Here is a 12620-nt window from a genome sequence, read left to right as displayed (position 1 = left end):
TAGGGACGCATTTAACAATATATAAAGGTGCATTTAGCCTATACCCCATTCAAACCTTTGGATTCCAGTTTGAGTCAAGACTCGAGAGTAAGAAAACTCCGAGGCCGATAGGGGGCTAAACGAGTATAAATTGCCCCAGTGTGTCATAGGGGGCTAGACGAGTACATATTGTCTCAAAGTGTTGATAGGGGGCTAGACAAGTACATATTAGGCAAGATAGTCAATTCCTTAGACTTTCACTCTGATACCATGTGAAAATATGTGGAACCTATTTAAATTACTCTCTAAAAGAGCCAATTTCCAACATGTATTTGGGCAAAAGGTTAATTACCAGCAACCCCAACCGGCCCAACACGGATGCCGCCCCCTCGGCACCACAATGTGAAGAGCCATTTTGTGAGCCGACTCAACATCCAAGGCAAGCAGAGAGATTCAAACCCTCATCCCGTGGGACTCGAACTTGAATCTGTTATGTATTTGGACAAAGTCGTCATGCCTGCCAACAGAGCTACCCACCTGAGGACGGTTCCGTCGTATTTTAACGAGAAATGGTATAAACAAACTCGTACTAAACAACACAAAAAATGTGAAAATGAACATAATCTCGTATACACACTCATCTACTCCAATTTTCGGTATATAACGAAACAAACAACTAATCGACACTCCAAACAATTGAAATTCTCGTACTCACAACCCACAATGCGGAAATCGCAAACGGTAACTGCTTGATCCATACGAAAATCATAACAATCACTTTCCGACACGAGTTCAGGAACTCTCTCGTGTCAAACAGTAACGATTCCAATTCCACACATATATACGTATATATTCACTTACCTCACCGTTTGCCGCCGTCCGCCACTGCCACCGCCGCCGAGAAGTTCTTGAAGACGATCGCAACGACCACGTTGATAATCGGCCCAAATACACAACTGTCTTATGGCCTCCTTTTTATCCTGCACAACTTCCATGATCTCTTCATCTTTCAAATGAATCTTGTTTTCCATCTCTTCAATCTTCTCATTCTTGTTCTCCAGTAATTTCATCAGTTTTTCATTCTCACTTTCCCCCATCTTCAGTTTCACAACCATTTCTTCGAGTTTTCGTTTCAGTTCGTCTTTCTCGGACCGAGTTCGCTTCACCTGACTCGCTACGGCTTGAATTTCGTTCTTGATTTCGCTAACCCGAGTCGTTACATGCCCGTAATCCTCTTCGAATTTTACGGTAAGTGAGTCGATGATGGATAACGTCTCATGGACGTTTTCTTGAACCTCTTTCTTGACGGAAATGATTGTTTCAGACAATGTGGAGATTTTGTCTGTAAGATCTTTGTTTTCTTGATGCAGCTTTTCTTCTCTTCTTGCGTGATCGTGTTCGGTCTCGTTTAACATCTGTTCCGTTACACGAAGCTTCTGGTTCGCGAGCCGGATTTTGACTTCGAGATTTCGGACTGTTTCTGATAATGAATTGATTTCGTCTCCTTTGATTTCGAGATCGCTTTTGAGGTCTTCGATTGTTTCTTCTAGAAGTTTCTGTTCATCTGCTGCCTTATTTGCTAGTTCTAGTTTCAGGGAATCCATCTGGGATCTTGTAGATTCCAATTCTACTTGCAGATGGTTGATTTCGGATTCTTTGTCCTCGGATTTCTTCTCGAGAGCCAATATTTCGTCTTCTTTCCGCTTCTCGATTTCGGTTTTCTGGGATTTCAACAACTCAAGTTCTTCTTCGATACCAATCATCTTGATTTCCGTTTCGTTCTTGAATGAATCGTGGATTTCCCTTTGTCTGGAAAGCTCTTCCGATAAAGATTTCTTTTCTGCTTCAGAAGTTTCTAGAATTTGAATCGCATTTGAAACCTCCTCTTCGGTTGTTTTCAGTTTCTCCTTCGTTTTCGAGAACTCTTCTTTTATGTTTTCTAACTCTGACTCGAACCCGTCTTTTTCTTCCTTCAACTGAACAACAACGGCTCTTAATTCTTCGTTATTTCTCTTTTCTACTTCGATGATTGCCATCGCTGTCTCGATCTCTGACATTAAACTGGTTTTCTCTCTGTTGATATCTTCTATTTTCAAACTCAGTTCGGTTTCGAGCTCTCTTTTGTCAGCCAAAAGTTTAGAATTTTCTTCTCGTAATCTATCGGATTGGAGTTTCGACTCATTAAACATTTCCTCTGTTTCTTGTAGTTTCTTAAAAGCAGCTTCACATTCTGCATTTATTGCTTCCTTTTCTTCTGTTTCAGCAGCCACCTTTCTCTTCAACTCGTCGATCTCTGTATAAATCTCATTTTCCAGCTTCCCATTTTTACTTTTCTGATCGTCTGAATCGGTGTCCGAACTGGATGAGGAAGAAGAGTCGTTTTCTTTCTTTGAACGAACTTTCTCCTTCAGCTTGCCGGTGATGTGATCGTAACGCTCGTAGATCGATTGGTACCTTTTGTGAAATTCCTCAATTAATCCAACAAGTTTTTCCTTATCATCTTGATCTTCGTCTTTGAGAAGCTCAATAATCTTGTTGTAGTTGTCTTCAGTTTCTGCAGATAATTATGCTAGTTTTAATACATGATCTAACTCTTGTTTTGATGTATGTTTGTTAGCAGCTTAATGAGCTTAATGGGACTCACAGCTTATTCAGTCAGCCATACACAAATGTCTGATAGTGGCTTAATGATATAGAAAGGAACTTATTCAGTAAACTTCTTTTTTTGGGGGGGTGGTTATGCAGAAAGTCAAGTTTCTTCCGCACCTGTCCCAATTAATAAGCACGATCCTTCCATCTATGAAAAAACCCTCACAAACAAAAATCTTCCCAATCTATACAGATAGACAACTTTATCAATACAGGACTTAACAAAAAATCAACCAAATAGCCCCTTATTCAGTAAGCTCCCCCAATTAATAAACACAGTCCTTCCATCTATGAAAAGTCTCTCCCAAACAAAAACCTTCCCAATCTATTAAGCCATTCATGCAACTTTATCCACAGAGGACTTAATGGAAAACCAACGGAATAGCCTCTAAGAGTACTCCAATTTGTGATAAGCATGCAAAATTTGACAATTCACTAAATTTGTTCGGTTAGCCAATTCAGTAGTGTGAAAATATGTGGAACTCCATTAGGTTACTCCCAAAAAGAGCCCTTAAGGAGAGAAGAGAAGTTCCAACATATATTGAGAAGATATGGTCCAAGTCTAGCCGATATAGGTTTCTAACACGCCCCCTCCAAGGAGGCTAGACAAGCACAAATTGCCCGGAGTGTCGAGAGGGAGATTTTGTTCTATTAGACGATTCAGTAGTGTGAAAATATGTGGAACCCCATTAGATTACACCCCAAACGAGCCCTTAAGGAGAGAAGAGAGGTTCCAACATATATCGAGGAGAATTGATCCAACATTAGGCGCTGAACACAGGGTCAGTAAAGGACCTCTTAGGTTTTTTCAGGTMTCCTCACTTATGTTTATGCTTATGATAATATATGTCGATCCCTAAAGCCATTGAGGAGGCAAGGAAGGTTTCAACTTCATTAAATGAATAGAAGTTGTTAGCTTATTATTCAATGGATAATATATTGAGGAGAAATGGTCCAAATCTAGCCGATGTGTGTTTTTAACATGCCCCCTCCAAGAAGGCTAGACAGGCACAAATTGTCCCAGAATATCGAGAGGGAGCTAGACAAGTACAGATTGACCCAGAGTGTCGAGTCCCAGGAGTGATAGACACTGATTCTGATACCATGTGAGAATAGGTGGAATCCCATTAGATTACTCTCCAAAAAAATCCTTGTATCGAGAAGGGAGATTCCAACATATAAACAGGAGAAACAGTCCAAGTCTAGCCAATGTCGAACTCTAGTTTGTTAACATCTTAATGAGCTTAATAGGACTCCCAGCTTATTCAGTCAGCTATACATGAATGTTTGATTGAAGCTTAATGATATAGAATGTGGCTTATTCAGTTCGATTCTAGGGAAAGCTTTATGCATAAAGTCAAGTTTTTTTCCAAACATGACCCTTCTAATTAAAGAACACGCTCCTACCATCTAAAAAAAAGCGTCCTAAGCAAAAAACCCTCTTAATCCACACAGTCAACTTTATCCATATAGGAACTTAAGGAAAACCAACCAACATCAAGTAGATAGCAAAAACTAGTGGGAATGACATGAAAAACAAAAGGAAAGAGGCGTCCAATAGAGTATATACATACCTACATTACTCCCTTTAAGTTCTTCATCTTTGTCGGGATCAATGTGACTTCCAACTAGCGACTTAATTCTATTTCTCAAACGATGCTTCCTCATTTGGTTGGCTTTTCAAAGAATGCTACTCAAATCTTGAAGAAAACAAAAGTTGTGTCTGTCAACAATAGGAGACGGCTTTCAACACAATTGTGCTCAACCCTGAAAACACAACAAACAATAGTTTTTGAAATTCCGATCACTAAAAACCAAGGCCTCGAGTAACCAACAGTAATAAATTGAATGCCCGGATTTTCTAGCCACCAAAAAAGTAAGAAAAAACAAATACAAGTTATAAACCAAGGTATAGTTTGAAAAGTCGGCATATATAAGTGCATAGATAAAATGTAAAGAGGGAGGCGTATTTGAAAATTTAGAAGGGAATTATGTTTTATTTTGTGGGTATATTAGTAAAATACAGGCTTGTTCCACGGGGTGGGGGTGGAACAACCTTTTCCACTTTGTTCCACCATGTTCCTATCTGTTCCACACAAAAGTCATGTCAAACATGGAACAGTGATCCCTATTTTGTTATGTCCTATCTAGTGTACCAAAGTCACCCTAAAGACCATGGCCTTGAGTAACCAACACTAATAAATTGAATGCCCAGATTTTCTATCCACCAAAAAAGTAAGAAAAAAAGAATACAACTTTTAAACCAAGGTATAGTTAGAAAAGTCAGCATATATATAAGTTCATGGCGTTGGTTGTCTCACTATAAAATTAACAATTTCTTTGGGAAAATTATTTGTGATTTAAGACCTTTTTATAGTTCTCTTTACAAACAGTTTATCTACCATCTGTAGGACTTGTAAAATTAAGCAATGGTATCAAGCGTCTTGTTTCTACCTATACCTGAAAAAAATAAAGCAGAAACTACACACTTGCATGAATTCCATCCAAAAAGGTGTTGTGTATACAAAGTAACAAAGATCTTTAAGCCAAACAAATTAGGAAATAACAAATATCCTAACTAAAATTAGAATAAAAATCGATCTTAAACAAATGGAATTTCTTTGCTCCTCTTTCTCTAAAGAAAATGAATATAACATTTGACCTGACAAATTGCTTAACAAAATGTGATACTATTAATCAAAATATTTTGAAATGGGTAATGTTATATGCACCTCTTTTCTACCCTTTTGATGGTAATGAAATACCTTATCATGATTATAATTTTTGAAAGACATAATAAAGTACTACCTTTTATTCCCTTTTCTTGCTCACTTCACGACAGAAACAATGAAAACAAAATGAAAGTCGCTGTAGGAAAAGCAAAAAAGGGTATTTTTGCCTTTTTAAATGGTATTGGTAAGCAACATTTATGTGGTGACTTTCAAGCATGTCCATGTTGTCATTGACTCATACAGCGTTTAACAAATGATCCAAATTTTGAATTTAAAAAAGGACAGCTAAGAGATCTCCAACACTTACGTTAAAATGGAGAAAAAATGGATTTAGCAAAAAAAAAATTATAGAGATTTTGACTTTTAATACTTTATTTTAAATAAAATATAGCATATTTGTAGGGGATGCTCTGTCTTACAAGAATATCAAAAAAATGAACTGTTCTTTTGACTAATGATGCTAGAGGATGGCGTTACTTTATATAAACTACGAGTATATAAAATATATAAAAAAACCCAGAAAAATCAAGCTGAAGGTGTATCCCTAATTGTACAAATAATAAAGAAAGCTAAAATTTCAAGTTACGATTGTGAATTCGCGATCCTCACCGATCTGATGGGATATTTTTTAAACCTATCTGAAAAATGATCAAGAATATCTTATATGACAATGGATGATCCTTGGAGATGTAAGAAAATCGGATTCGAAATTAGACACTGAACAAAAATCAAAGAGCTCGTAAATTTACAAAGTTAGAATTTGCTCAAATTAAATGATTAAGGTTCGTTAACTTTAAGATATTAAAATAATCAGAATTCAAACTCTGAATCAGAATCGATAGAAATCCAAATTCAAAACCTCAAACAATCAGCAAAATCAATCGACATCGAACAGCAAATTAAGTCACACTCCTTACTCTACTAAAGCTATGACCGATAAATCCAAAAGAACGAAGATCAGCCAAATGAACTTCGAAATTATTTACAGAGTTAAGCTAAAAAAACTTGCCGTAATGTTGAAATTAGTAACAAACTTCAATTAACCACAACAAAGTTCATGAAAAATCGATTGACTTACATTTGAATCGAATCCGAGCATGAAAACTTCGAAAAAGACCTCAGATTCTATAGAAAACCTGCAGAAATTGAAATCATCATACAACACGATGATGAAATCAGCAACAAATCTCAACTAACGATGACGCAATAAACGACAAAGTTAAATTAACTCACCTTTGAATCAAACAGTGCTTGAAAACCTCCACAGTTTAAAGGTTCCACTCGCAATCAGAGATTTCAAATTGGATTGAATTGAAATTGAAATTGTGCCCTCAAGGTGTTTGATGTGTGTTTTGGAGAGAGAGGGGGACCGACCGAGTAACAAATTGACTAATATTTTTTTTGGCCCTGCGATTTTAAACAAGTTTAATAACATCCCCATCGAGTTTTAAAATAAGCATTTTAGACCCCTGTAGTTTTTTTACGATAATGCGCAAGACACATAGATTTCGTTGGGAAACATGTTTCATGGTTTTAAAAAGTTCGATAAATTTAAGAGATGTTTAGAAAAATTATGTTTACACGATAATAAATATAACGTGGTATAATAAATTCAGGGGTTGTTTGGTAATTGCTGAATGGCTTGGTGCAGAATGATTAAGTGGTCAAAATGATTAAGAGGCTCTCATAATATAATGCAAAATAAAATATAATTGTTTGGTAATTGTTTACAATGAAATTAGGGGGCTAAATGGTTAAGGGGGGCCTATCATACAAAATCATTTAGAAGGGTTTTAGAACCATTAAGAAACAAATTTTTTTTTGCCAAACAATATTTACATCTTAACAATTCAAAGATTGTCTCTTAATACAACTATTAAGAGATAAACAAGCAACCTCTAACTCTTCGAGGTATAACATGACACAAATCTAGAAATGGGAATATTAAGAGCATCTCTAACCAGTTGGTAAAACTTTACGTCTGTTGGCCAAACCCCTTCAACCGGCAGGTAAAATAGCCAGTAAAAACGTTTGATCTCACCAAGAACGCCGAAATTGGGGTGTATTGTTCCCCACCTGCAAATCTTTGTGATAAGAGGGTTTTGGAGAGGAGGATTTTGCACTGTGATTCGAGAGGTTTTTATATATTAGTGTGGAAGGACCCACAATTTAGTGATTTAGAGGGTTACTTAGTTAGAGTTGCTTTAATACAGACTTGGTAACATATTAATACTGATACTGTTGAATGCTTTTATACTGATCTTTTAAAATTTAAATAGTTATATTAAACAATTTTTTAACAGTTAAATTATTTTTATAATGAAATCTGAAAGTAAAGCGATTTAAACATCAGTTTTTAAAGTCCAGTGACCAAATTAAAGGAGAGAGAAAAATACATGATTACTTGTATAATTTGTCATTTTTAGATGAAACTCTAAACATATATTCCATCAATGTTCATCTACTAATTTTGTCAAGCAAAGTGAAAAAGAAAAGGTTGAAGGGGGTAATACGTATGAACTTAAAGTTGAAGGGGTTTTGTGTAAAAACTGTGAAATTTGGAGGTGTGAAGACAAATGGTTTTGTCAGGTTTGCACAAAACAAAATCAGACCTCGGAGATTTCTATGCCGCTTGGGAATCTTTATAGAAGAACACAATCCACCCTTGAACTTTAGATTTATTCCAAATTTGCCACAGTTTATAATTATTTATTATTTTTTGGAATTTCTTGGTTTTGCATATTGAAGTAAATAAATAAGCAAATTCGTTCTTAGGGGTTGTTTGTTTACCTTTTAATAGTTCCATTAAAAGACAACTTTTGAATAGCTAAGAGGTGAATCTTGTTTCGCAAAAAAAAATCTGTCTTTTAATGGTTCGAAAACTCTCTGAATGATTTTGTATCATGAGTCTTCCTTAACCATTCAATGTCTTAATTTCATTGTAAATAATTATCAAACAATTATATTTCATTTTGCACTATATCATGAGAGCCTCTTAATAATTTTGCACTAAATCATTTGGCAACTGTCAAACAGTCCCTTGGTAGGCACGCATAAACTTGTCTGGATATCCATGGTTACCGGAAAAATGTCAAATATCAGAGTTATTCCTAAAAAGATGCTTCGTATTTCGTGAGACCACTCAGTGGGTTCAACATCATTTATATATAAAAGTTTAGCGGTCCATATATATCAACGTAGATATGTTTATATTCACATAATACTATTAGTATTTGTTTCATCACGACATTATGACACGTAAATTGCATGTGAGAATCAAGACTTGCACTATACAATGTACACTCATCGGGCCCCCATCGGACATCGACCCTTTCCTCCCCCACCCTACCCCACCGTGCAGGGGCAGACCATCATCCCTCTCGTCTTTGAAAAACCGTTAATTCGTTTTGTTGTTGGCAACCCCTTGTTTTTCGGTTGACAACGACAAGCCTTTGACCCTTATTCTTTTTAATTTTATTTTTAATATTTTAACCAGAAATAAGTTATAGGTTTTTTATGTTCTAAGTAGCAAACATTTTTCAATAACTGGTATTTTAATCACCTCCAGTAATTTTTAGTTTTAATAAAATTGATCAAAAAACCCGAGTAATAGTTTGATGACCTACTTGAATTTTTGTCAAAAAAACGCGCGATTTTTTATTGTGTTTGTAAGATTTAGCAATAAGAGTGTAAATGGTTAACCACAAGGGTAGTGTCTGATTGGTTTAAGCTTGGTTTTCTGGATATCCAACCCGCCATGGTCCATGGACGTATCTATTTTGGTGGTATAGGTGGCACGTGCCACCGTATTATTCCTCCGTCGAAGGGTAAAAAAATTAGATTCGTGAAAGGTGCAACCGTATTAATTAGTTGTGTGACACCGTATGTATTTTGAAACTACAATGAGAGCAAGTTTTATTTGGTATAGTTGGTTTACAAAGCTTTTATTCCACCCAGACCAAAGTTCTTAGTGTCGTTTTCTTTTGAAATTTTTTCCCTATATTTTTTTTCTTATAGTCAAATGGTGTCATCGTTTGAAAAAAAATATATATGGGTCCGTCCCTGCAACCCGTTATGAAGCCGACTAATCTCAGGACGACCATCCGCTTTGCGGGTAGCATGATGTCACTGCATTTGAACCTCTGTGGTCACAAAGGATTTTTATCTTTCTTTGAATTCGAACATGAGACCTCCAGTCACTTTTGACCTTTGGAACCCAAAGTCAAACCAATCGGACATCACTTTTGTGGTTAACACAAGTAATTTTTTATAACAAAAAAAGAGAAAATATTAACAAATATAGGTTTTTCATAATGTGAAACAAATTTAAATGATGATTAAAAATATAACCTAATAATACATGGAATTTCATTTAAAAATCTAGTATTTCCATCCAACATGTGTATTATCTAACACGATTATTATTAAATAAATTATTATTTTTAAATAAATATGTTATCATATTTGTTATATATTAAAAAAAATGACTTGGGATCATGTGAGACCAGCCTGTTTTCGTGAGACCCGTGAGACCAACATTTTACACTTGAAACTTCACAGCAAAATGCTGTGAAGGTAACTTTTTAAAACCTTCATAGTGTTTTTGCTGTGAAGGTTCGACTTTTTTTAAACCTTCACAGCGTTTTTGCTGTGAAGTTTACGTGTAAAAATGTGGTCTCACGGGTCTCACGAAAACAGGCTGGTCTCACGTGAACCCAACCCTAAAAAAAATAACTATTAAATATACAGTGATATAATCATTTGTTAACCAAGTAAATACAACCATTGATATGAGGCGTTATAATTTAACAAAAAAAGAAGGAAATTAAATTACAGCAGATTATGAATTTTAGATAAAAATTAAGGTGAAATGTGTGAAATATCAACTTACTTTACAAATTTTCTTATTATAACATTGTACTTTCAATTTTTCTTATTACATCAATGTACTTTCAAAATATTTTTTTATTAAAGTACCGTATCTTAAAAAATTTATCCGTTATAGCATTGGGTAACATTTTAAATTGAATTTACCCATTATACCAGATTTTTTTGCCACCTTATCGTCCACGTATGTTGTTCACATATACGATAGTGCTAAGATGACAATTTTTATTTTAGCATTGTACTTTCAAAATTATTTTATTATAACATCACCAATTTCTATTACAATATTGTATTTTTAATTTTAATATTTTTATTATTTAAATATTGTAAATTTAATCAAATATGTTTAATATCATAAATTAAAAAAAGAACGTTTACAAAAGATCATTGTTTCACGAATAAAAATATTCATAAAAAAGTGATGTCTGAATTATATACATGTTTAATTTACGATATTATAATTTTTATGAATATTTTTATTCATGAAATAAAGATCTTTTGTAAACATGTTTAATTTCTGATATTATAATCTTTAATAAGCAGGTTTGATTAAATTTACAATGTTTGAATGATAAAAATATTAAAATTAAAAGTACAATGTTGTAATATAAATTAGTGACACTATAACAAAGTATCTGAAAGTGCAATGCTTTAATAAAAATGTCATGTCAACACTATCGTACATGTGGATAGCCTACGTGGACGAAGGGATGACAAATAAACTTTGTATAATGGGTAAATTTAATTTAAAAAGCTACCCAATATTATGACGGATAAATTTTTAAAAATACGATGCTCTAATAAAAAATATTTTAAAAATAAATTGTTATAATAAAAAAAACTATAAAAATATAATATTATAATAAAAAAAACTATTAAAAAGTATAAATTTTGCCTTGAAAGAAAGAGTGTTTTGGGTTGTGCCCACTCCTTTAACATGGAACATACACTTTTCTTGGGGGTGACCTCGATCCTTTTGGACCATAAAGATGGTTTATAATAAATGATTTAATTTAATTCGGTTTTTATTGAAATTAAAAATCATATGTTTTTTTAATTTAATTATGTTTTTTCAAACAAAATAAAATACTTGCAATTTTCGAATTGTATAAACTAGGGGTGCTCAAAAACCCAATCAACCCAACCTAACCCAACACGAAATAATTCAATCCGAAGCAACTCGATGTCTAATCGAGTTGTAAAATTGTCAAACCGTATGTATTTGATTGATATTGGGTTACTATTATTTGAACTCAACCCGATGAACACGATATTCTTTTTTATTTATTAGATTCAATATGATTGTTGAATTTCTATTGATATGTATATTAGACAATTACACTATCATGCATGCTTTTCATATACACATTTTTTTAATATATTCACATTTATATATAACTCATTCGTATATATGTTCAGTAACTGTGAACATATATATCTATACTATCTTATAAAACAAATTTAACAAAAGTCTTAAAGTCTTAAAATATTAAATGATCAAGATACCCTTTATACACTTTTTCACCCCCTCCTCTCCTCACATGCACTCACCCTCTCACATACACACATTCTCTCACAACCGATCTTTTTAAAATTATAATTTTAAATTTACACTTTATATCTCTATAATTAGTTAATTAATTTATTTTACTTTAAATGTTTCATTTTAAACTTTTATCGAATTAATATACATAATCGTATATCAATTAAAACATGTTTAAAAAATACATTTTTATTTTAACAAGTTACACCATTATAATCGTCTTTTTAATGCCTAGTTGTGTACTCGCGCAATGCGGCGGGAGCCATGAATTTTAACGATTTTGAAGTTTCACTGATTTTATAAGATAAGATTTAACGATGATATAGGTTACACTTGGTTTTTACATATTAATACAATTTGAATAAATAAGAGTTGTGGTTCCAATTACAGGCTATCGATGAAAAAAATTGTATGACAGTTTAAAATCCAAGATATTTAAACGATTCCACAAATGTGTTCGATTTACACCAAGAGCAAAAAACCAAGAAACTTTAGTTTTAAGATAAACACTCAAAACCAATAAAGAAAACTACAAATTTATCAGATCATAAGCCATGAAAAGACCAAAAAAGATGAGTTTTAGAATGAAATTTCAACTGTTTACTCTTTTTCTTGTCCAGAAACTCAGATTAGGGTTGAATTAATACATGTATATATATATTTCAAAAAAAACCCAAGAACATATTATATAGTGCAATGTGGACAGCCTAACCTCAAAATATATAGTATATATATATATATAAATAACTATAAAAGTATAAATCGTAAATATTAAAAATATTTTTTCACAGTATATATAATCTATACTATATTATAATGCATTTGGCTAA

At 33.4% G+C, this 12620-nt stretch overlaps 1 protein-coding gene across 3 annotated transcripts; it reads right to left on the bottom strand.

Annotated features, from left to right (window-relative positions):
• Positions 1-536: 536 nt before the first annotated feature.
• On the bottom strand, positions 537-6709 carry LOC112528900 (COP1-interactive protein 1). 3 transcript variants are annotated; one of them, XM_025139924.1, is made up of 5 exons: positions 6594-6675; positions 6439-6496; positions 5083-5088; positions 4203-4395; positions 537-2533 (listed from the first exon to the last, which is right to left on the bottom strand). In XM_025139924.1, the coding sequence occupies exons 4-5, from the start codon at positions 4294-4296 to the stop codon at positions 837-839; spliced, it is 1791 nt and encodes a 596-aa protein (XP_024995692.1). In that variant the 5' UTR covers positions 4297-4395; positions 5083-5088; positions 6439-6496; positions 6594-6675; the 3' UTR covers positions 537-836. The 3 variants fall into 3 exon arrangements, with proteins under 3 accessions (XP_024995692.1, XP_024995691.1, XP_024995693.1); XM_025139923.1 differs by lacking the exon at positions 5083-5088 and having other exon boundaries at positions 6594-6709; XM_025139925.1 differs by lacking the exons at positions 5083-5088; positions 6439-6496 and having other exon boundaries at positions 6594-6654.
• Positions 6710-12620: the final 5911 nt, after the last annotated feature.

The sequence above is a fragment of the Cynara cardunculus genome (assembly GCF_001531365.2).
Source record: "Cynara cardunculus var. scolymus isolate 2C chromosome LG 16, CcrdV1, whole genome shotgun sequence".
NCBI lineage: Eukaryota > Viridiplantae > Streptophyta > Magnoliopsida > Asterales > Asteraceae > Cynara > Cynara cardunculus.
This window is presented reverse-complemented; position numbering and strand designations above follow the sequence as displayed.

What these genes read in the sequence shown, in the direction of transcription:
- LOC112528900 (XM_025139923.1), bottom strand. Translation starts at nt 4,296, where the DNA reads ATGAGGAAGCATCGTTTGAGAAATAGAATTAAGTCGCTAGTTGGAAGT. An exon ending in ACTTAAAGGGAGTAATGTAG is followed by an intron (nt 2,534 to 4,202) that starts GTATGTATATAC and finishes AATTATCTGCAG; the next exon opens with AAACTGAAGACAACTACAAC.